This window comes from Eubalaena glacialis, chromosome 13, assembly GCF_028564815.1.
Source record: "Eubalaena glacialis isolate mEubGla1 chromosome 13, mEubGla1.1.hap2.+ XY, whole genome shotgun sequence".
Taxonomy (NCBI): Eukaryota; Metazoa; Chordata; class Mammalia; order Artiodactyla; family Balaenidae; genus Eubalaena; species Eubalaena glacialis.
Window position 1 is genome coordinate 93,947,773 of NC_083728.1, and position 23,544 is coordinate 93,971,316.

Here is a 23,544-nt window from a genome sequence, read left to right on the forward strand (position 1 = left end):
CTCCTGGGTCAGTACCAGTGTCTTCCTCGTGTGGCCCAGCCTCCCTGGAGAGGCCACCTAACCTCTCTGCGCCTTGACAAGTCGATGTCTGTAGATGGAGGGCTTGGCTCCTGGGTCAGTACCAGTGTCTTCCTCGTGTGGCCCAGCCTCCCTGGAGAGGCCACCTAACCTCTCTGCGCCTTGACGAGTCGATGTCTGTAGATGGAGGGCTTGGCTCCTGGGTCAGTACCAGTGTCTTCCTCGTGTGGCCCAGCCTCCCTGGAGAGGCCACCTAACCTCTCTGCGCCTTGACGAGTCGATGTCTGTAGATGGAGGGCTTGGCTCCTGGGTCAGTACCAGTGTCTTCCTCGTGTGGCCCAGCCTCCCTGGAGAGGCCACCTAACCTCTCTGCGCCTTGACGAGTCGATGTCTGTAGATGGAGGGCTTGGCTCCTGGGTCAGTACCAGTGTCTTCCTCGTGTGGCCCAGCCTCCCTGGAGAGGCCACCTAACCTCTCTGCGCCTTGACGAGTCGATGTCTGTAGATGGAGGGCTTGGCTCCTGGGTCAGTACCAGTGTCTTCCTCGTGTGGCCCAGCCTCCCTGGAGAGGCCACCTAACCTCTCTGCGCCTTGACGAGTCGATGTCTGTAGATGGAGGGCTTGGCTCCTGGGTCAGTACCAGTGTCTTCCTCGTGTGGCCCAGCCTCCTGGAGAGGCCACCTAACCTCTCTGCGCCTTGACGAGTCGATGTCTGTAGATGGAGGGCTTGGCTCCTGGGTCAGTACCAGTGTCTTCCTCGTGTGGCCCAGCCTCCTGGAGAGGCCACCTAACCTCTCTGCGCCTTGACGAGTCGATGTCTGTAGATGGAGGGCTTGGCTCCTGGGTCAGTACCAGTGTCTTCCTCGTGTGGCCCAGCCTCCCTGGAGAGGCCACCTAACCTCTCTGCGCCTTGACGAGTCGATGTCTGTAGATGGAGGGCTTGGCTCCTGGGTCAGTACCAGTGTCTTCCTCGTGTGGCCCAGCCTCCTGGAGAGGCCACCTAACCTCTCTGCGCCTTGACGAGTCGATGTCTGTAGATGGAGGGCTTGGCTCCTGGGTCAGTACCAGTGTCTTCCTCGTGTGGCCCAGCCTCCCTGGAGAGGCCACCTAACCTCTCTGCGCCTTGACGAGTCGATGTCTGTAGATGGAGGGCTTGGCTCCTGGGTCAGTACCAGTGTCTTCCTCGTGTGGCCCAGCCTCCTGGAGAGGCCACCTAACCTCTCTGCGCCTTGACGAGTCGATGTCTGTAGATGGAGGGCTTGGCTCCTGGGTCAGTACCAGTGTCTTCCTCGTGTGGCCCAGCCTCCCTGGAGAGGCCACCTAACCTCTCTGCGCCTTGACGAGTCGATGTCTGTAGATGGAGGGCTTGGCTCCTGGGTCAGTACCAGTGTCTTCCTCGTGTGGCCCAGCCTCCCTGGAGAGGCCACCTAACCTCTCTGCGCCTTGACGAGTCGATGTCTGTAGATGGAGGGCTTGGCTCCTGGGTCAGTACCAGTGTCTTCCTCGTGTGGCCCAGCCTCCCTGGAGAGGCCACCTAACCTCTCTGCGCCTTGACGAGTCGATGTCTGTAGATGGAGGGCTTGGCTCCTGGGTCAGTACCAGTGTCTTCCTCGTGTGGCCCAGCCTCTCTGGAGAGGCCACCTAACCTCTCTGCGCCTTGACGAGTCGATGTCTGTAGATGGAGGGCTTGGCTCCTGGGTCAGTACCAGTGTCTTCCTCGTGTGGCCCAGCCTCCCTGGAGAGGCCACCTAACCTCTCTGCGCCTTGACGAGTCGATGTCTGTAGATGGAGGGCTTGGCTCCTGGGTCAGTACCAGTGTCTTCCTCGTGTGGCCCAGCCTCTCTGGAGAGGCCACCTAACCTCTCTGCGCCTTGACGAGTCGATGTCTGTAGATGGAGGGCTTGGCTCCTGGGTCAGTACCAGTGTCTTCCTCGTGTGGCCCAGCCTCTCTGGAGAGGCCACCTAACCTCTCTGCGCCTTGACGAGTCGATGTCTGTAGATGGAGGGCTTGGCTCCTGGGTCAGTACCAGTGTCTTCCTCGTGTGGCCCAGCCTCTCTGGAGAGGCCACCTAACCTCTCTGCGCCTTGACGAGTCGATGTCTGTAGATGGAGGGCTTGGCTCCTGGGTCAGTACCAGTGTCTTCCTCGTGTGGCCCAGCCTCCCTGGAGAGGCCACCTAACCTCTCTGCGCCTTGACGAGTCGATGTCTGTAGATGGAGGGCTTGGCTCCTGGGTCAGTACCAGTGTCTTCCTCGTGTGGCCCAGCCTCCCTGGAGAGGCCACCTAACCTCTCTGCGCCTTGACGAGTCGATGTCTGTAGATGGAGGGCTTGGCTCCTGGGTCAGTACCAGTGTCTTCCTCGTGTGGCCCAGCCTCTCTGGAGAGGCCACCTAACCTCTCTGCGCCTTGACGAGTCGATGTCTGTAGATGGAGGGCTTGGCTCCTGGGTCAGTACCAGTGTCTTCCTCGTGTGGCCCAGCCTCTCTGGAGAGGCCACCTAACCTCTCTGCGCCTTGACGAGTCGATGTCTGTAGATGGAGGGCTTGGCTCCTGGGTCAGTACCAGTGTCTTCCTCGTGTGGCCCAGCCTCCCTGGAGAGGCCACCTAACCTCTCTGCGCCTTGACGAGTCGATGTCTGTAGATGGAGGGCTTGGCTCCTGGGTCAGTACCAGTGTCTTCCTCGTGTGGCCCAGCCTCCCTGGAGAGGCCACCTAACCTCTCTGCGCCTTGACGAGTCGATGTCTGTAGATGGAGGGCTTGGCTCCTGGGTCAGTACCAGTGTCTTCCTCGTGTGGCCCAGCCTCCCTGGAGAGGCCACCTAACCTCTCTGCGCCTTGACGAGTCGATGTCTGTAGATGGAGGGCTTGGCTCCTGGGTCAGTACCAGTGTCTTCCTCGTGTGGCCCAGCCTCCCTGGAGAGGCCACCTAACCTCTCTGCGCCTTGACGAGTCGATGTCTGTAGATGGAGGGCTTGGCTCCTGGGTCAGTACCAGTGTCTTCCTCGTGTGGCCCAGCCTCCCTGGAGAGGCCACCTAACCTCTCTGCGCCTTGACGAGTCGATGTCTGTAGATGGAGGGCTTGGCTCCTGGGTCAGTACCAGTGTCTTCCTCGTGTGGCCCAGCCTCTCTGGAGAGGCCACCTAACCTCTCTGCGCCTTGACGAGTCGATGTCTGTAGATGGAGGGCTTGGCTCCTGGGTCAGTACCAGTGTCTTCCTCGTGTGGCCCAGCCTCTCTGGAGAGGCCACCTAACCTCTCTGCGCCTTGACGAGTCGATGTCTGTAGATGGAGGGCTTGGCTCCTGGGTCAGTACCAGTGTCTTCCTCGTGTGGCCCAGCCTCTCTGGAGAGGCCACCTAACCTCTCTGCGCCTTGACGAGTCGATGTCTGTAGATGGAGGGCTTGGCTCCTGGGTCAGTACCAGTGTCTTCCTCGTGTGGCCCAGCCTCCCTGGAGAGGCCACCTAACCTCTCTGCGCCTTGACGAGTCGATGTCTGTAGATGGAGGGCTTGGCTCCTGGGTCAGTACCAGTGTCTTCCTCGTGTGGCCCAGCCTCTCTGGAGAGGCCACCTAACCTCTCTGCGCCTTGACGAGTCGATGTCTGTAGATGGAGGGCTTGGCTCCTGGGTCAGTACCAGTGTCTTCCTCGTGTGGCCCAGCCTCTCTGGAGAGGCCACCTAACCTCTCTGAGCCTTGACGAGTCGATGTCTGTAGATGGAGGGCTTGGCTCCTGGGTCAGTACCAGTGTCTTCCTCGTGTGGCCCTCAGCGGCGGTCCCTGCTCTGCCCCCGGTGCGCTGTGTGACCTTGGGGGCACTCCTTCCCCTCTCTGGGCCTCAGATTCCTCCAGGTTCAGGTAAGGGATCAGCCTAAGCTGCTGAGAACCACTGAGCTCTTAGAACACAGGGTATTCGCTTAGGAAATACCACCCAGTGGGACGCTTGTCTATGGCTCTGGTTCCTCTCCTGGAAGGGATGGAAGGACAAGCCCGCTGGTTCTGGGGTGCCCCTGGGTGGGGAGCGTGGGCAGGATCTTTGCCCACCCTGCCCTGCTCTGGGCTCCTAGGTCAGCGATGGGGAAGGACAGCCAGCACTCCAGCCCTCTTGGCAATCTCGGGGTGTGGCGGGTACTCCTTGCCGGGCACCCCCACCCCTTGCTCGCCTCCGCTGACCTCGGTCGCTCTAGCCTGTGGCCGGGCCCTCCAGCTCCACCCAGAACTCTCTTATCCTCGGTGCCTGCTCTGTGCCAGAGAGCCTGCTGGCTGGGAGGGGGGGACCGGAGGGCAGCCCTGTCGCAGGGATGGGGCCTCCCACCTGCCCGCCCACGGCCCCAGGCACAAGCCCCAGAGTCGATGCCCAGGACGGGCTAGGAGGACACAGGACTGGGAAGAGGAACCAGCCGGGCGTCTGACCCCGGGGCAGGAGAGCGGCAAACTGCCAGGTCTGCTCATCCAGGGCGGCCCCGCAGCACCATCCATCATTCCCAGCTGCCTGGAGAGAGAGCCTAGCTCTGGGCAGTGCGCTCTGCCGGCCCGCGGACCCCACCTGCCCTCCCTGTGACCTTGGCGCCCGCGTGCACAAGTCACAGGGGCTCACAGACTATGCAGCCCACCCCGGAGGCGGCAAGAAGGAAGATGGGTGTTCCCAGTCTGTGGATGGGAAAACTGAGGCTTGGGGAGGTGGATGCCTTTAGGGTCCTTCCGGGGGGATGACTGCAGGAGAGCAGGCCGCCCAGACTCATTTAGGAGTGACCCTTTCCTGAGCAGAACCACAGGTGGTCAACGTAGAGCATGGGTCAGAACCTGGGTCTCCGGACCCTCAACGTGTGCTCACCCCCCAGGCTAGGCTGCACCAGGGAGCCAGCCCCCCAGGGCTGCCACGCCCTCGCTAGGCGGGAGGGGGCCTGGGTGCTCGGAGACGGGCGGGGGGGTGGTGGGGAGGGCAGGAGTGGCCGTCACCCTAATGAAGCCATCTCACCACCGTAATGAAGACCTCATGTACCTCCAATGACACTTAGCAAATCCGGGCACAAATAAATAACCCCAGTCCAATTGAATCAACCTTCAACTGATCGGCACAGCTAAACAAATTATCCCGAGGCCCGGACGAGATTAAAAGACGAGGCAGGCGCAGGCTGGGATCATTCGGGCAGGCGGGTTCACGGGGTTTAATGAGTTTAAGCCAAATCCCCCGGTGTTCATGTCTCTGGTTTCAGGCCACTCTGCTCCCAGAGTGCAGGCTTTCGGGGGCCACGGCCCTGGGGGCTGCGGAGGGAAACCAGACACGTGGCGGTGGGAGAGAAGCGGGTAGAGGACAGGCCGGGAGCAGGGACGCCCTTCCGGTACAGGAGAGAAGGTGCAGGAGGCTGTTGCCGGACTGCCTCCTGGCGATGGAGCCAAGTCTGACGTGCAGGGGGGTGGGCAGGAGCGGGCGGCAGGCCCACTGCCCTCCTCGCCCTGCAGTGCCACCCCCCACACACCCGCATCCAGACCCGGGCCCCCCAGGAGGGGCCTGCTCTGCAGGGCCTCGTCCCAGAGTGAGTTCCCCTGCCCCCCGCCCTGTGCAGGGGCGCTGGAGCCTCCCCGGACACGCGGCGGATGGAGAAGCCCCTCTAAGGGCCCAAGGCGATGCGAGGCCCAGCATGTCGTAACAGTAAACGGCAGGCCACTGCCAGCTTCCTCGCCAGTGTCCCAGCCGCGCTCTGCAAAGCCTGCTGTCCTCCCAGGACCATGACACAGCCAGCTGGATGCTCGTGTGGGGAGGGAAAGGCTCGGGCCTTGGCTCCTCCAGCAGCGGCAGGCGGGGCTCAGGGCTCCTGGCCAGCCGCGGAGGGGGGAGCGGGGAAGGTGAGCTGAGCGGGAACGCAGAGCTTGCCCCCCAGAGCGGGTGGCCGGGACATCGGGGAATCGCTGGTGGCAGCTGACTGGCCGCCGGGAGGGTTCAGCAGAACCGCAACCCGGATGAATTAAAAAGCCCCCACTGTGTGCCGCCCACCCCCGAAGGTCTGACTTCTCCCGCGCTGGAGGGTCGCCAGGACAGCCGCATGCCAAGAGCCAGGACGGAGGTACCCGCACGGCCCCGCTCGCCCCCAGCGTCGAGGACGGACACGAGGTGCAGAACAAGGGCCCCTCCAGGGGCTGTGCCCATGGGGTCTCCGCGCCACAGCCTCACTTTCCGATGTCACTCGTGTGTCTTTACAAAAGTGCCCAGGGCTTCCCTGGTGGCGCAGTGGTTGAGAATCTGCCTGCCAATGCAGGGGACACGGGTTCGAGCCCTGGTCCGGGAAGATCCCACATGCCGCGGAGCAACTAGGCCCGTGAGCCACAGCTACTGAGCCTGCGCGTCTGGAGCCTGTGCTCCGCAACGAGAGGCCGCGATAGTGAGAGGCCCGCGATAGTGAGAGGCCCGCGCATCGCGATGAAGAGTGGCCCCCGCTTGCCGCAACTAGAGAAAGCCCTCGCACAGAAACGAAGACCCAACACAGCCAAAAAAATAAAGAAAAAAAAAAAGTGCCCAGCAGTGCCCAGGAGGTGGAGTGGGGGCCATGCCCTTCGTGGGGGGCTGGCGGTTAGGAACCACTTGAAAACAAGGGGGGAGGACTGTCAGCTGACGAGCGATGGCGGTTCGTTCCCAAGGGAGCTCATCCCTAGCGGAGGTGGCAAGTCAGCCAGAGAGGGTGGTGGGCGGACGGGGCCCACCGGCACACGAGGAGGGACCGGAGACACACACGCGTACAGGTACACACACATGCAAACACTTACACACGCATGCCTGCACAGCTCACCCCCTCAACAGCCCTGCCAGCACATTCCGTGGGGTTCTGTTCAGATGACATTTTGGAAAAGGCAAAACTACGGGGACAGAGAAGAGACCAGGGGTCACGGGGGCTGGGGGACAGGAGGGAACTGGGCAGATGGGGCACCGTGGTCACGGTTATATGATCACATGCATTTGTCAAAACTCAGGACGGCACACCAAGTGCATCTACTGCATGTACTTCATGTCTCAATTTTTTTAAGTTATAAAAATATAAACCTAACCTGGCCTAGAGCCCTGCTATTTATTCAGAGAATGTCAAGGCCCTCAATTCCTCAAGGTTTAGCCCCGGGGGAGGCTGGGTCCTTGCTTTCCATCCCCCCAACCCTCCTGTCCGAGTGATGCTTTGGGGCTATATCCCAGCAAGGGGCAGTGAGAGTGCCCAGGTGTCGCCCTGACACCTCAGTGGCCCCTCCAGAAAGCCTGGGAGAGGACAGTCCTCCCTGTGGAGTCTGGACAGCCTGGCGCTTCTGACCATGAGCAGGGAGGTAGGTACCTGGGTGCCTGATCTTGTTTCCCTTTTCTCTGTGGCTACCAGGAAGCTCAAAGCTAAACCTGAGGCCCAATCACAGCGACTGTGGAGGACCCAGTGGCCAGCATGCACCCACTTTGTGTTTCATTATGGCCTTGACAGTCTAGTCCAGCTTATATTTCCTAGTCCTGATCTCTAACGCTCATGCTGTGGTCTGATTTATAATCCTGGTAACTGTGAGTGTCCTACGGTCTCCCCAGGGGTTGGGGTTGGACTTGGACTTCCTGCTAGCCCTGCAGTGCATAGCTCAGGGTCCGGCCCGCAGGACAAGCTCTGCAAGTGCCTGTGACATAAATGACAGATGTCGACACCTTTGAAGGACAAAGAGGTTTGTCATTAGATGACTCTTTGGATGGGGAGAGGGAGACACCCAGAGAAGCAGGTGGGAGTGGGGGTGGGGAGAGAGACAGAGACAGAGGGGTGGGCAGGGGAGAGAGAGACAGAGAGGGAGAGAGACCGAAAATAGAATTGGCTCCTGGCCTCTGGGGAAGAGGCAGGGGGCCAGCCCTGCCCTAGTGTGGATGGGGGTGGGAAGGCTCGAGGGAAGGAGGACGCCCCCTTCCCCGGCGCAGAGAAGGACAGGGCTCCTCCGTTCCTCCGCCCACACTGGGTTCAGCCCTGTCCCTGCTCCGCACGCTGAGAGCGTTCTGTGGCCTCTGCTGCCCCCCAGAGGTGTTCTCTGGTAACGCAGGCACTCCCCACCCAGCTCTCCCTGCGGCTGGGGGCCACCCTGCAGCTCATTCCTGCCAGACCCAACTCAGATCCCGGCCTGGGTTCGCCTGGGCGCTCTGGGTGCGTCTACACAGAGCAAAATCCCCTGCTACAACAGCCAGGGGTACATTTCCTTCTTTCCCCTTTTTATTTCTTTTCTGAAATATGCTAAAAATTCAAATAGTACAGAAATGTGTGACCATGGAAACTGATAAAAGTCCCAACTAATTCTTCACCCCCACCACCCCAACATGTCACGTCTGTGACAAAGTGTCAGGACTGACCTTTTCACCAGGCAGTAGATCCTGTGTTTCTAGGACCTCTTTGCTTATAGGTCCATCTTATGTTTCAAAGTTGTTTTCCTAGGGGAGTATTTCCACCTTGCTTTCAACCTCCTTTGAAATTCTTGCCTGTTCCATTAGTTGGGTGGAGTTATTCCTGTTTCTACCTGACTCTGCCTTGACCTTCAGCTGTTTGCTCAGCATCGGTCTCTTCTCTGCAGGGAGGTGGTGGGCATCTGGGGGTCCCCTCAGACCAGCTCCCAACAGAACATGTTCATTGACTGAGTGACCAAGCAAACATTTCACCCCTGGATGGATGGAAGAATGGATGGATACATGGATGGATACATGGAGAGAAGAATGTATGGATGGAAGAAAGGATGGATGGATGGATGGATGAGTGACTTCAGCACTTTCAGAGAAAGCCCCCAGCAATGCAGTGCAGGCCCAGGCAGTGGAAAGCAGACCTGTGTGCACTGAGGAGCTGAGGTGACAGTACCTGGGCAGGACATTGGCCACACCTGCTGTACACAGAGGCTGACTTCACCCTGGACCCCTTTGTGTACTGGGATATTGTAGGGTATGAACATGTTAGCTATTCTAACAACAACAACAACAATATCAGTAAATTTCAGGAAAGAAGAAAAGAAATAAGACTCCATCTACCGGGACTTAGGTGTAAAAAAGTGAATCCAAAACCTCCGAGCGCCAGACGCTTGCCACCTGCTCCATCACTCAGCTGCCCACGCCCCAGACATCACTTGGGACCCGGCTGAGCTGCAGCTTCCTGAGGACGGCTTGGCAGCACCCAGCTGCGAAGAGCCCTGGCACCTGGGCCCCAGCCCCACACTGCTCTCCCTGGTGCTCCCCACACCTGTAAGTCCTGGTGCCGTGTCTGCCCCGCTCCCCACCATGGGCTACAGGACAGGCCCTTGGAGCCCTCAGCACCTACACAGGCTTAGGTCACTGAGCACAGTATTCTAAAGGCTCATCCAGGGCTTCCCTGGTGGCGCAGCGGTTAAGAATCCGCCTGCCAATGCAGGGGACACGGGTTCGAGCCCTGGTCCAGGAAGATCCCACATGCCGCAGAGCAACTAAGCCCATGCGCCACAACTACTGAGTCTGCGCTCTAGAGCCCGCGAGCCACAACTACTGAAGCTTGTGTGCCTAGAGCCCGTGCTCCGCAACAAGAGACGCCACTGCAATGAGAAGCCCGCGCACCGCAACGAAGAGTAGCCCCCGCTCTCAGCAACTAGAGAAAGCCCGCGCGCAGCAACGAAGACCCAACACAGCCAAAAATAAACAAATTAATTAATTAATTAAGTTTTAAAAATTGCCGTCTCTCAAACCACTAAAAAAGAAAGTTTAAAAAAAAAAAAGGCTCATCCACGTTGTAGCAGGTGTCAAGATTTCCTTCCTTTTTAAGGCTGAATGATTTCCCACTGTAGGGACAGACCACACCGTGTTTGTCCGTCTGTCTGTGCATGGACACTTGGGTTGCTTCCACTTTCTGGCTACAGTGAATAATGCTGCTGTGAACGTGGGTGTGCATGTTGACATATCGCTTCAAGACCCAGCTTTCAATTCTTTTGGGCAAACCCAGAAGTGGAATTGCTGATCACATCATAATTCTATGCTCAGTGTTTTGAGGAACTGCCACATGGTTTTCACACCATGGCTGCACCATTTTACACCCCGTGAACAGTGCCCAAGGGCTCCAATTCCTCCACATCCCAGCCAACACTTGTTTCCTCTACATCTATGTGTGTACACATTAGCCATCCTAACGGGTGTGACGGGCCTTCATTCAAAGGCAGCGCCTGCTTTGGGCTGGGGTGAGAATTTCCTATCGTTTGTCTGCTCTTTGCTTGAATCGTTTACTTGCCCTTCTTCAATTTACGCAGCTTAGGATTCACTCATGACACACAGTTCCAAGAGTGTAGACAAATACACAGTCCTGCAAACACCATCACAGCCAAGATACAGCAGATCCCTCATCCCCTGGGGCCCCCCCATTTGTATTCAAACCTGCCCCTCACCCCCACCCTGCAACCACTGATCCATAATCTTGCCTTTTCCAGAACATCACATGAATGGACTCACAGAGCACGCTGCCTTCTGTGCTTGGCTTCCTTCCCTCCTTGTACTGTTTTGGGGTCCATCCACACTGTCACATGCCCAGAGTAATGATCCATCACGTGGATGGACCCCAGTTTGTTAACCGTTCACCTGCTGGAAACATTTGGGTTGTGTTCCGTTTTTGGTCACTATGAAGAAAGCCACTGTGAACATAATTGTTGGTGTGGACATAATTTTCATTTCTCCTGGGTAAAGACCCAGGAATGGGGTTGCTGAGTCACATGGTAGGTGCTTGTTTCCCTTTATGAGAAGCAGCTAAACTGCTCCTCGCGGTGCCCGCCCTGGTTGGCACTCCCGGCAGCAAGGCAGCGGCACTCCAGTTGCTCCCCGTTCCTGCCAGCACTTGGCGTGGCCGGACCCTGTTGAGTTCAGTTGTGTGTTTTGCTGGGGACACTCTAGTGGGATTTAGCCACATCTCCTTGTGGTCATCAGTCCACCTTGACGCACAGAACCACAGACGTTGGGATTTGGAAAGGCCTTCAAAACACTTTGAGTCCAGGGCTTCCCTGGTGGCACAGTGGTTAAGAATCCGCCTGCCAATGCAGGGGACACAGGTTCGAGCCCTGGTCCGGGAAGATCCCACATGCCGCGGAGCAGCTAAGCCCGTGCGCCACAACTACTGAGCCTGCGCTCTAGAGCCCGCGAGCCACAACTACTGAGCCTGCATGCTACAACTACTGAAGCCCATGTGCCTCGAGCCCGTGTTCCACAACAAAGACAAGCCACTGCAATGAGAAGCCCGCGCACCACAACGAAGAGTAGCCCTGGCTCACTGCAACCAGAGAAAGCCCACGTGCAGCAATGAAGACCCAACACAGCCAAAAATAAATAAATACATAAATAAATTTAAAAAAAAAACAAAAAAGCACTTTGAGTCCAGTCTCCCCAGTGCAGACCTCCTGGTACCGCCCTTAGCCCCGATGACCACCTGGTCCCAGCGCCTCCACAGGGAGGGCAATCACCACCTCCCATGGAAGGCCCTGGCGTTCCTGGAAAGTTCTGTTGGTCAGGAAGTCCATGTGCTGTGCCCAAGCTACCTTCTCAGAACCTGCATGTGGTACAGGCCCTGGGCGCAGCCCACAGACACAGAATGGGCCTTCAGGAAGGCGGGCCCGCCCCAACCTCCCAGCCCACTCCGCTCCCTCCCCGCTCAGACAAAACCAACTCCAGTCCATTCCCCAGGGCCCTGTCCCCATCAGAAGGCAGGAGCACAGAGGAATGGATCAGAGGCACCTGGAGGCCACCCGGCCAATCTGCCCATTTTACAGATGAGGAAACAGAGGCCCGGGGCAGGGAAGGGAATTGTCCAAGGTCATCAGCAAGTTAGTGCCAGGGCCTGGGGGCAGGGCTTGGGTTTCTTTCCACTTCATCCTGCCCCCTCCCTAGCCCCACCCACCACTCTGGACCCACTGCTTTACACACCAACTTGAATGCGATCCAATTGGGCAAACGTTTATCAAAGCCGCACGCTGGCTTTCCGTCCTCTCCCTGTAAAAGAAAAGAGTACGAACAATAACCAGCCTGGCAGGCTTTGTCGTTTGGCTTGACAGGGGGCAACAAGACGGCTTCTTATCAGGGGAAATAACTTCTTAAAATATTGAAAGAAAGGCTTTCAGAAATTGTACATGGATTAAGGTTTCATTTATTAAAGAACTAAACAAATAGTGCAAGATGTGGGTACAAGGCAGTTTTCAATATTTCTAACGAGGGCAGAAAGCCTCACTCCAGGAACAAAAAGACTGTAATATTTGAGCTTGACTAAGTTCGGCAGAAAACAAAGTGACAAGCTAAACTCTCAATTCTGTGCCCTGCTGGAATTAGGTCCAAAAATAGAGGATTTTCTTTGTGTTGACCGTGTGACGTTAAATAAAAATACTCCTGCTGACATAAAACTCCAAAGCTCAGGGCACCCCTAGGCCACACAGCGGGCGCCTGCCTCAGAGGGCACCACCGGCCTCCACGGGAAAGTGATGCTTTCACTTCTGACCCTGGGCGGCAGGCATCTCGGAAATGATCTTTAAATGCTCCCTGGGAAGAGGATTTATGCCCTTTCCGGGTGAACCGCTCCCTGGACCCTTATAAACTGGGCTCGGTTTTAATGGTATTCATTCATTTCCCTCGGGAAAAATTCGCATTTCACGTAGTCTCAGGGTTTTGTTTCTGTAATAAAATATGTGATTTTCAATGGGTTGCCTTTAATCTTTATATCCTATCCCTTCCCTCAACTTGGATAAACCTGGTTTATAAAAAATTAATTGTTCACTATCTTTTTCTAGATAACTAGGTGCAGTAAAAGGTCGTTTCTGTGTCCCGGAGCCCCCTGGTTAGAACTGTCTTATTTCCGTGCTGCTGCTTATTCAAGGGTCTTTGCGACCGCTGAGCGCACAGACACTGTGCCACACAGGCGACTGCCGGGCATGCAGCCGTGCCACAAGACCAGGTCGCACCCGCTGGGGGCAGAGAAAGGGCAGTGGCGAGGCTGGGGGTAACAACCAGGGTCCACAAGCACCAAGACTCTCTGTCCTTGGCTGCAGGGCTGCCGAGCTGAGGGAGATCTGCAGACAGCCCTGAGGCTGACCCCGGTCGCCGTGCTGGGCCTCGCTACCTCTGCAGCTCTTGTGCCGGCTTAGGAATTTACGTCCTGTTACAGAAAGACCCAGCTTCGGTATCATCACAGCCTTTCTCCAGAGACGGGATGGTGGCACTAAGGACCTCACAGCCCTGACGGTTAGGGGACCGGGCAGGTCGGTTTACATCGCCCCTCCTGGTCTTTCTGCTCCTTGCAGAAGCCTGGGCGTGGAGAGGCTGGAGCCACCGATCACACGAGGGCCTGTGCGTGGGGCACTGCCAGTGGATTCCAATGACCCATGAACGGAAGGAGACTCTATCAAGCGCCCAGTATGTGCCAGGCCCTAAACGAGGCCCTCTTGCAAATGGGATGTCATTTAATCCTCCCCATTACTGAACAAGCAAGAATGGGTTTCTCCAAAAGGAATGAAGCACTGACACAGGCTACAACATAGATGAACCTCGAAGGCTGAGGGAGAAAAGCCAACATGAAAGGTCACAGAATGTGAGCCCGTTTATAGGAAATGCCCAGGACAGGCAAAGCCGTAGGAACAGAAAGTAGACGAGTGGTTTCCAGTGGGGAGGTCTAAATATTTTGTACTTTCCACTTATGGTTTCTTCTTTGACATACATTATTTAGAATTATTTTTTAAACTCCCAGATGCATGGGAAGTTGCTTTTACATTAACTTTTTTTTTTTTTTTTGGCTGCATTGCATGGCTTGCAGGATCTTAGTTCTCCGACCAGCAATTGAACCCACAGCAGTGAAAGCGTCGAGTCCTAGCCACTGGACGGCCAGGGAATTCCCAACATTAACTTTTTTTTAAACAGTGATTGGTTCAAGGACAGGCACGTGACCCAGGTTGGTCTAAGGAGATTCAATCCTGGGACTTTCACTGGGAATACGGGGAAAGGCAAGCTCCTGAGGTGTGCAGGCTGTTGATTCTGCCACAGCACGGGGGACAGCCCGTCTGAGAGTAGGGCCCACACGCCCGCAGAGCTAAGAGGCGGAGAAAGACATCATGCGACTCTCTGGGTGTTTTCAGCCCAGAGAAAAGCCCGTCTGTTCTCCTTTTGGGGCAGAAGATGGTTTCACATCTGTGTCTGTCACCTACACTTGAAAAAATCCTATGGATACAGCTTCCCTCACTCATTCCAAAATATCTATAATCTAAATGTCATAAAATATCTGATGGCTGTGTCTCAGGCCTGCATCACAAATGTAATCTCCGACAACTGCTACTCAGAGCCTCTTAAAATACCGGCCAAGAGAAGTGACAGTAATTATCATTTATATAAATAAAGTGGTTCTGGGACTTCCCTGGCAGTCCAGTGGTTAGGACTTGGAGCTTTCACTGCCGTGGCCCTGGGTTCAGTCCCTGGTTGGGGAACTAAGATCCCGCAAGCCTCAAGGCGCGGCTAAAAAATTATTTTAAATTTAAAAAATAAAGTGGTGGGGCTTCCCTGGTGGCGCAGTGGTTGGGAATCTGCCTGCCAGTGCAGGGGACACGGGTTCGAGCCCTGGTCTGGGAAGATCCCACATGCCGCGGAGCAACTAGGCCCGTGAGCCACAATTACTGAGCCTGCGCGTCTGGAGCCTGTGCTCCGCAACAAGAGAGGCCACGATAGTGAGAGGCCCGCGCACTGAGATGAAGAGTGGCCCCCGCTTGCCGCAACTAGAGAAAGCCCTCGCACAGAAACGAAGACCCAGCACAGCCATAAATAAATAAATAATTTAAAAAATAAATAAATAAAGTGGTTCCACCTATTACCATGTCTCACAAAAACTTAGAGGGACGTTGCTTCTACGAGACTCAGGCAAACCCTGGCAAAGCCTTACCCATTCCAAGACTGTGATACCCAGGAGGTCCTTTTAGTCCAAGTTTTGGCTACCTGGGTACCTGCAGTCAGGAGGCTGCAGAGGAAAATAGATATTCTCATAGCACAAAGAGTTTCACGAATGAATTGACCGTTTACGTAATCGGGCTCCACTCAAACATCCCTCCCTGCATAGCTCCAGAATCTCTCTCTCTCACACACACACACACACACACACACACACACACACACACGCACCCAACACTGAAAGGCCTGGGAATCATGTTGTGAGGCTGTGGAAGTACAGTGCAAATCAAGTCAAATTGTAAATCTTATGAAAGATGCAAGATTTCAGAAAGCCCATAAATGTAATAATACTGAGGGATGTTCAGATCTAGCCCAAAGCAATTGGCAAGAGTGGGAGGGTCTGGCCGTGCAACTGAGGACCACGAATCTGACAAGGTAATGACAGGCTGGTGCTCCCACAAGAAGGGATTCGAATATGAAAGAGAGGCTCTTGGGGAAATGGAGGGTGCCCTTGTATATGTTAGCGCAACTGACCCTCTTTGTAACGGAGCTGAGAAAATCACACATGATGTGAAGGAGAACGTGAAGAGCTATCACACAATTTGTCGGAAAAATTATGAGCCTGCCAAATCAACCCTTGATTAATTCTTTGTTGGTTCTACAAATTAACTTATAATTGCATTCAGAACCTAAGTTTCCTTGAATACAAGACAAATTCAAGATATCCCCCCCTTTTTTTCTTTCTCACGATAAATTCTCAAAATCTTCTGCCCCACCATTGACATCATTACTATTTGATTCCCATTTTAAGTGAATTCACTTATGGGATCTTTCTTTCCAGTTCGATTTCCATCTTGCACTGGAGAACGGTCAGTGGCAGGCAGTGAGCACCTCCCCCACTATTGTGTGTAAGTTCTGCCCACACATCCACTCAGGCCACCAAGAAGCCTCCTCCCTGGACTGCCTCCACCTCACCCGAGGACAGCCTTCGCACCTCGTTTCCTCCAAACTTAGTCTTTATCGAAGATCTAGACCAAAAAACAGCCAGTGTCATCAAAACGTCATCCACTTTGTTCTTCCAACATCTCTTTTATAAAAGTGATAAGCTTATTTCAGACTTAGGGTTGTTTTTGTTTTTGTTTTTGTTTTTGGTGTGGGGAGGGTCAGATTTCTTGTACCAATCTGCCTACAGAGAGAGAATGCATGAATTGGTGAATAAAAGTAAATGAACCTTTTAGAGGTTTCACATGGCAATACATTGGCAATTGGCTTTTGGGGTGTGTGTGGGGTGGATGTGTGTTTAAATTTAGAACCAACAAAAAATTAGACTCTCCTGAGAAACTGATATGTTTCCTCCTTTTTGAGTATTGGAACCACGAAACTCACAACCTTTCCCACTGTGAACTGGCTGCAAGAAAGCTCAAAAACAAGTTTCCTCTTGATTTTTATGTCTATTTTGATAATGTCTTGTAGACATGCCTTTTTCTTTTAGGCCACCAGAAATCACTGTGGAATGAGCATGCTTCATTTGACTTAACTTGGATTGTACAAGGAGCCATTACATCATGAGAAAAGGCGGTAAGGACGTGAGGGGTCCCAAAGCTTCCTAAGGGGCTAAGTGATGTGGACAGACCAGGCTGGGGGTGGGGTAGAATGTGCCCTGACGGGCCTGTCAGGGAGCCGGAGAGAAAGCCTTCTGAGTGTGCGGTTTTGAAGGGTGTTCATCCCCTCAGGAAGAGGCTCAAGGCTCAAATTACTGCAGCATCAGACAAGACTCCCCACCCTGCCAACACCACTTCCAACATGCAGAAAGGGAAGGTATGCGGGGGGCCGGGGGGGCTCTCAGAATCCCTGGGAGGAACCAGAAATCATCCCGCTACAGGGCAGCACTGTCCCTCGTCTTCCCCTTTACCCGGGCATGCGAGCTGCGTGCGAGACCAGTAATTAAGGGTAAAGGTCCGAAGCCCAGATCCAGCCCTTATCAGCTTTGTGACCTTGGGCAAGTTCTTTGAACCTGAACATCTGGTCTATAAAACCGGGATAATAACAACTCTACTTAATGGGGATGTTAAGATTAAATGAGTTACTATAGAGAAAGCACTGAGGGGCTTCCCTGGTGGCGAAGTGGTTAAGAATCCGCCTGCCAATGCAGGGGACACAGGTTCGAGCCCTGGTCCGGGAAGATCCCACATGCCCCAGAGCAACTAAGCCCGTGCGCCACAACTACTGAGCCTGCGCTCTAGAACCCGTGAGCCACAACTACTGAGCCCGCGAGCCACAACTACTGAGCCCGCATGCTGTAACTACTGAAGCCCACGTCTAGAGCCCGTGCTCCGCAACGAGGAGCCACCACGATGAGAAGCCCACGCACCGCAACGAAGAGTAGCCCCCGCTCGCCGCAACTAGAGAAAGCCTGTGCACAGCAAGGAAGACCCAACGCAGCCCCAAATATAAATAAATAAAATAAATAAATTAAAAAAAAAAAAAGAAAGCACTTAGAACAACGCCTGGCACATAGTAAGTGCCAAATAAATGCTAGCTATTCTTATTATGCCCTTGGACATTGGAGGATATCCTAGATGGGCTTCTGAGGGCAGAGGCCCCTGGCACTGCCTAGAGCAGTTAAAAAGCCTTTGTTACCGCCAGGCACAGGACGCTGACAAAGATTCTCTCCTACACCAAACTCTACTCCCTGAACTCTTTCTCAACCAGGCCTCCACTTTTTGGACTTCTGCATTTTCCAATTTTAGCAAGAACTGCCCCCACCATCCTTCATATCTGATACCCTCCCCCCCCAGGTCTGATCAGTTCCTCATCGCCCACCGACCCCCAGGCGATTTGATACCACCCCGGCCTGCCTTCAGCAAGAATCCTGCTAGGTTTCCTTGGCTAGAAACCCCCAACCCCTGATGTTTCCTCTTAGTAATTTCCCACCCACTGACCTAACGCTGCTCCTTGGCTGTAAATTCCCACTGGCCCTTGCGGTTTTAAGTGAAAAACGTCACCTGCCATAACAGTAAACAAAGGATGTTGCAACCTACAAGCCATCCCGTTACAGCCCGCGGACGTTGCACCCTGAGGGGACTCCTCAGGATGGAAAGCAAAGGATACTGGCCCCAGAGAGCTGAGGTGCACGTCAAAGGAATGATTTCAGTGAGCCCAGGCTCTGGCATCTTCCCATACACAGAAAAGCACTAAACTCCTTAACTCGAGGTGTCTGGTTTTCTTCAATGAACAGTGTCTTCTGACGTTCCGACTACCCGGTGTTTGTTGTAAAAGCCCCTATGTATCCTGGATCCTCCCTTACCTCTTCAGAACAGTCCCTGAGTTAACTGAGATGCTGTGTCCAGGGCTTAAGTCCTCAGTTTTGTCCACCGAATAAAACATAACTCTCAACTTTTAGGTCGTGCATTGTTTTTTCAGTCCACACGGTATTTGGGGATGAGCCCGGTGGGTCCCACACTGAGGTCTCTTGTGCCCTATGTCAACGGTCCTGAGTGGAGTGTTTTCAGCGCTTTAACTGCCCTCCGGCCCTGCTTTTCTCTCTCAGCTCCCTGTGCTTCTGTGACGGTCCTGGAGCCCACGGCCAAGGGGCCCGAGACCCCACTCCTGAGGTTCCCCAACCAAAGAGCTGCAGGGTCCCCGGCAGGAAGGCCCGAGGACCCCCTTCTGGAGAAGCCACAGGCCTGCAGGTTGGGCGGCGGCGGGGGGGGAGTGCGGCTCCTTCCCGCAAACACGGCGCCGGGCCCGTCCCTGCCCGGCAGCACGGAACCCTGCAGCCCCGGGCCCGGAAGCCGCTGATGGGCCCGGAAGCCGCCGGCGGGACCGGAAGCCCTGCGGGCTGCACTTCCGGGGGGGCGGCGGAGCGAGCGCGCAGGCCTGCGGCTCGAAGGGCGGGGTTTGTCGGGGGGCGGGCCTGCATTGCCCACGCGCGTCACTTCCGGGCGCGGCGCGGTGAGCGCGGGCAGCATGGCGGGCGGCGGGGTTGCTGGGGATCCGGCAGGGCCGGACGGGGGCGGAGAGGGTGGGCGTCCCCACGGGCCCCGGGCGGCTCCAGCCGCCCTCTGCCCTCCGCCTTGGTGGGGGTGCCGCTTCTCCCGTGGGACCGATGGTTTCCCCAAACGCAGAAAACGAAACCTCAGTGGGCGCACTAGACGGGCGACGCGGGCGCCGCCACCCGCTCCGCCGGGTTTCTGCACCCGCGGCGCTGACTTCCCCCCCACCCGCGCGCGATGGCATGACAGGCCCCCAAGACTCAAATGAGAGCCGTTGGGATGCGGTGGGGGTCACAGTGATGCAGGACGGCGGGGGCCGACGCGTGGGGAAGGGGAGTCCTCACCTGCCTCCAGAGGCGAAAGCGTATTTTGACGTCCCGCCTGTCTGTATATACGTATGTGTTTAGTCAAGGGATCCAGAAAGTTCCGGGCGAATGAAGCCTGTATGGATGAACAGGCACAGGCTTTTGAATGGGGCTACTTGTGTTTCTGTTTTAATGCCCAGTAATGCTTATTCTTGGAGCCTCAGGGCTACCTGCCATTGATCGATTGACTTTTTTTTTTCCTATCATTTTAACGTAAACTGAAGGTGCCATCGAGCAGTCCCAGCTATGGAAGGTAAGCCATTGGTGATATCGAAAGAGAAGACTGCAGTGGTGTGTGGGGTCCCCACCCAGGTGGTCTGTACAGCCTTCAGCACTCACATCCTGGTGGTGGTGACCCAGTTCGGGAAGATGGGTACCCTGGTCTCCCTGGAACCCAGCAATGTGACCAGTGACGTCGGCAAGCCCGTGCTGACCACTAAAGTTCTTCTCGGGCAGGACGAGGTAAAGTGGTTGGGAAGGGCTCCCCGTGCCTGTAATTTGTCTGTACAGATGTGGAGCATCTGGTAGGCGAGACCCGCTTCCAGCCCCAGACAGCATTTTCCGGAGCCTCCGTGCATTTGAGGGCAACTGCCTGCCCTTGGTGGCTGCTGCTCCGGGAGGAGTTGATTCTGTAATGCAGGCCTCCCCTCATTTTGACCCTGTCATAGCACGTTATGGTGATGAGTGCCTACTCCGCTCAGGAAAGATCACCTGTGACATTTGACAGGGTTTCCCTCTGCAGACCCACATGGGTCCTTCCAGAGTAAAGACAGCTGGAAGAGACAGGAGCCAGAAGGCACTGAGGAGGCAAATCTAATGATGCTCCTTACCAGTGTGTTTCAGACTGGAGTGTCTGGAGAGTCTCATTGAATCTGAATCACTGTCGCGCTGGACTTACCGGGTGGTGCTTTAATGGTGGTGTGGGAAGCCCTTCTGGGTCCCTCAGGGGTACTCAGTGAAGGCATTAAGAAGAAAACAGGTTTCTTGCAGTTAAAGTGGTCTCTCCTTGCCTTCGCCAGCCTCTCATCCATGTCTTCGCCAAGAATCTGGTGGCGTTTGTGTCTCAGGAAGCTGGCAACAGAGCAGTCCTTCTCGCCCTAGCCGTGAAGGACAAGAGCCTGGAGGGGGTGACGGCCTTGAAGGAGGAGATCCGGACGTGCCAGGTGTGGTGACCGCGGAGTAACCACCCCTGCTGTCCAGCAGGGCCACATGGCGACTCAGACACCCTCTCAAGGATTTGAAGACCCTCCCTCAGTCAGAAGGAGGGGCTTTATCTGGCTTTGGTCCTTGAAGCTGGAAGAAACATGCACGTCTCGGGCCGACTTTGGTTTGGGGGCTGACCTCACCTGTGGAGGGAGGGCGTGGAACGTGTCCTGGGGCGTTGTGAGCGGGCCTCCCTGGGTCCACACAGCTGCACATGGTTGAGAATTGACGGAACGAGTCATGGCCCTCAGTGTGCAGATGAATTGTTGGGGGAAATTTTTTTTTTATTAAAAGTAAATGCGCATCCCAAAATACTTCACTGTCCTTCTTAACAACGCTGCCAAACTTCAGGCACACAGTGTATGTTCACTGTAGTGAACCATAGGGGGGAGGAAAGCCCGTTTGGTGAAAACTCGGCCTGAGGTTCACACGGTGGGACGGCTCCCAGGAGCCGGCTTTGCTGGCGCCCTCATCCTGCCTCTCTTCCTGTGACTTCTCTGAGCCTTCCGTTCCACAGACACTGCTCGAGGTCTCACTGTGTGCTGGTACCCTAGCCTCCGGAGCCACGTCCTTGAAGGCTGGGGGTGGACGTGCATCACCCCACGGGCACAGGGTCAGCCGGGGAGGGCCTGCGTGGGGCAGACCAGGCAGCGCCCCGCTGCCCAGGAAAGGCTCCGTCGCGAGGGGATCCTGACGCGGGAGGAGGGTGTGTCTAGCAAAGGCCAGGAGGCGGGAGAAGCACAGACTGTAGGGTGTTGGGGGCCGGCTGCACGTGAAGCCCGAGGGCTGGGGACAGGTGGCCAGGGCCTTCTGTGTGTGCTGAGCCCTTGGGACTTGATCCTGAGCTCTGCGAGGAGCCACTGAAGGCTTGCAAGTCAGGCTGGGTTTGCCCTTTGGAGATATCCCAAGGGTTGGTGGAAGCGCGAGGCGAGGCTTGGCTTCAGGACAGCGTGTCTGCCATGGAAGACAGCCCGTAGGTGCCCAGGCCTGGGACCCACCTGGGGTCCCTCATCCCTCCAGATGTGGTGACCTGGGTCACTAATCATACCAGAGACCAGACCGGTAAATCTTTGTGCTGTTTGACTCTTAGTCTCGTTAGAAAATAGGGGCAGCAGGAGAGTTGAGGTGAGAGCCGGGGTCTGGAAGCAGAGACCAGCTGGGATCCTGAAACGGAGTGGGCAGCCAGGACGCCCTTCCGGGGAACACCGGGGGTGGATCCGAGTGTTTATGAGATGAGAAAGGGATGTTTTAATTTGGTTTTCTTGGAACCAAAAGCCTCTGGAATTCTGAGTCTGATTTTAGAAACCCCTGCTGAGGACAGGTGATGGGAGAGGCTGCACTGCTGGTCCAACTTGAAAAGAACTTAGTGAGTTTGTTGAAGGTGGGACGGAGGAAAGCTGTCTTCAAGGGCTCATTGCCTCAGCAGACTCCCAGGGGGGAACCGTCAGCCTGCAGAGCTCACATCCCCTCTGGGGACAGTCAGGTAAACCCACAGGTGCACACCAGGCTCACGGGGTGACCAGGCGACCTCAGCATCAGAAGGGCCAGGGAGTCACACGTGGGGATCCGCCAGACTTCCCAGAGGGGGTGCTGTTGCTCGAGCAGGCTCGGCACCTTGTGGGCTCCTGTGCGGGGAGCCTGAGGGGCCCAGGGCCCGACCCCCGACCAGGGGAAACAGGCAGACCCACCCCGGGAGACACAGGGCTCCTCGGTGGCCAAATCTGGCTCGGGGACTGCGGTGTGATGTCTCCACAGCCTTGCCCCTCCCTCCCTGCTTGCTCTCAGTGCAGTCTTTCTCCTGAGAAGATCCCACCTGGCGTCTGCACTGGGAGGGCCCGGAAGACACTAGTTTTAAAGGCCAGAAAGCAGCTGACCAACTGGAGAAGAAGGGAAGGCCCTGTCCATCCACGTGTGAGGACCCCAAAGGTGACGCAGGTCATGGCAGGTGTGGGGACACAGGCACTGTGGAGTAAAGGAGATGTGCGGGGCGTCAGCAGGTCCAGGGGGCGGGCAGCCCCTGGAGAACCGGCGCCTGGGCCGGGGGCAAGGGCAGGGCACCGTCCGATGACACTGGAGCACCACCGGGCAGGACCCTCCTTGCTCAGAATCAGCCTGTAATTATGCACACCCCTCATCTAACAGTCAGATGTGTTTGTCCGTGGAAACATGCTTCTCTCGCTTGATCAGCGGGGAACCTGAACCATGGGTCGGGCTCCACCTTGGGGCTAAGTTCAGATTGGCAGCTCTGGTTTTCTGATTTGGCCCCTAAGTGCACAACGACAGGACGGGCCCACGCTGCCTATTGGTGAGGTCTGGGGTCAGCCCTTCATGCAGTCGTGGTAACGCGTTCAATCCTCACGACGACCCCGTGAGGCCACTGCTTTCATCTACATGTCAGATGAGGAAACTGAGGCGTGGCTGCCACCGAGCCGCAGGGCTGGGATTGCAAGTGGGCAGAGAGCCTGGAGTCCACGCTGGTCCCCCGTCACCCGGGCCCTCACTGACACTCATTTTTGGACCCCTTTCTCTCTAAGGAGTGGGCCGTCCGCCTCGTCAACACTGAAGGCAGACTTGCCTCCGTGCTTCTGCCTGGCTCTGATTCAGCCTCCGAGCGGGGGCCTCCTGCGAGGCAGGCCCTGGCAGTGCACACACCATCTGAGTCCTTATGACTGCCCTTAAGAGGCAGGTAGGCAGTGGAGAAAATTGAGGCTCAGCAGGACAGGGCGAGTCGCTCAGACCCCCAGGTGATCAGTGGTGGCCCCAGGATGTAAACACACCTGAGCCCCTGTTATTTGCGCAGTCCCACGGTTGCCCGCCCGGAACATGGTAGGGCAACAGACGTATAATTGAAACCAGGGTCCCCAGTGCCTTCCCGAGTGGCACTTATTCACAGCTGCCCGAGGCTGTCTGGTAGCTATTAAAGAATACAGGCTGAGACCAAAGGCTTCCGTCATTGAAGCCAGTGCCTCACTGCTCTGCTCTGCCTTATAAATCAAGACATGCGACTCCTATGAAAAGGCATTTGGCCCTTTGCTTTCCGCGTTGGTCTGCTCCCAGCTGCTATAATTCAGGAGGAG

At 56.0% G+C, this 23,544-nt stretch overlaps 1 protein-coding gene across 1 annotated transcript; it reads left to right on the top strand.

The window, feature by feature from the left end:
* Positions 1-18,883: 18,883 nt before the first annotated feature.
* On the top strand, positions 18,884-20,779 carry PSMG3 (proteasome assembly chaperone 3). Its single transcript, XM_061208797.1, has 3 exons — positions 18,884-19,294; positions 19,489-19,726; positions 20,284-20,779. The coding sequence occupies exons 2-3, from the start codon at positions 19,511-19,513 to the stop codon at positions 20,434-20,436; spliced, it is 369 nt and encodes a 122-aa protein (XP_061064780.1). The 5' UTR covers positions 18,884-19,294; positions 19,489-19,510; the 3' UTR covers positions 20,437-20,779.
* Positions 20,780-23,544: the final 2,765 nt, after the last annotated feature.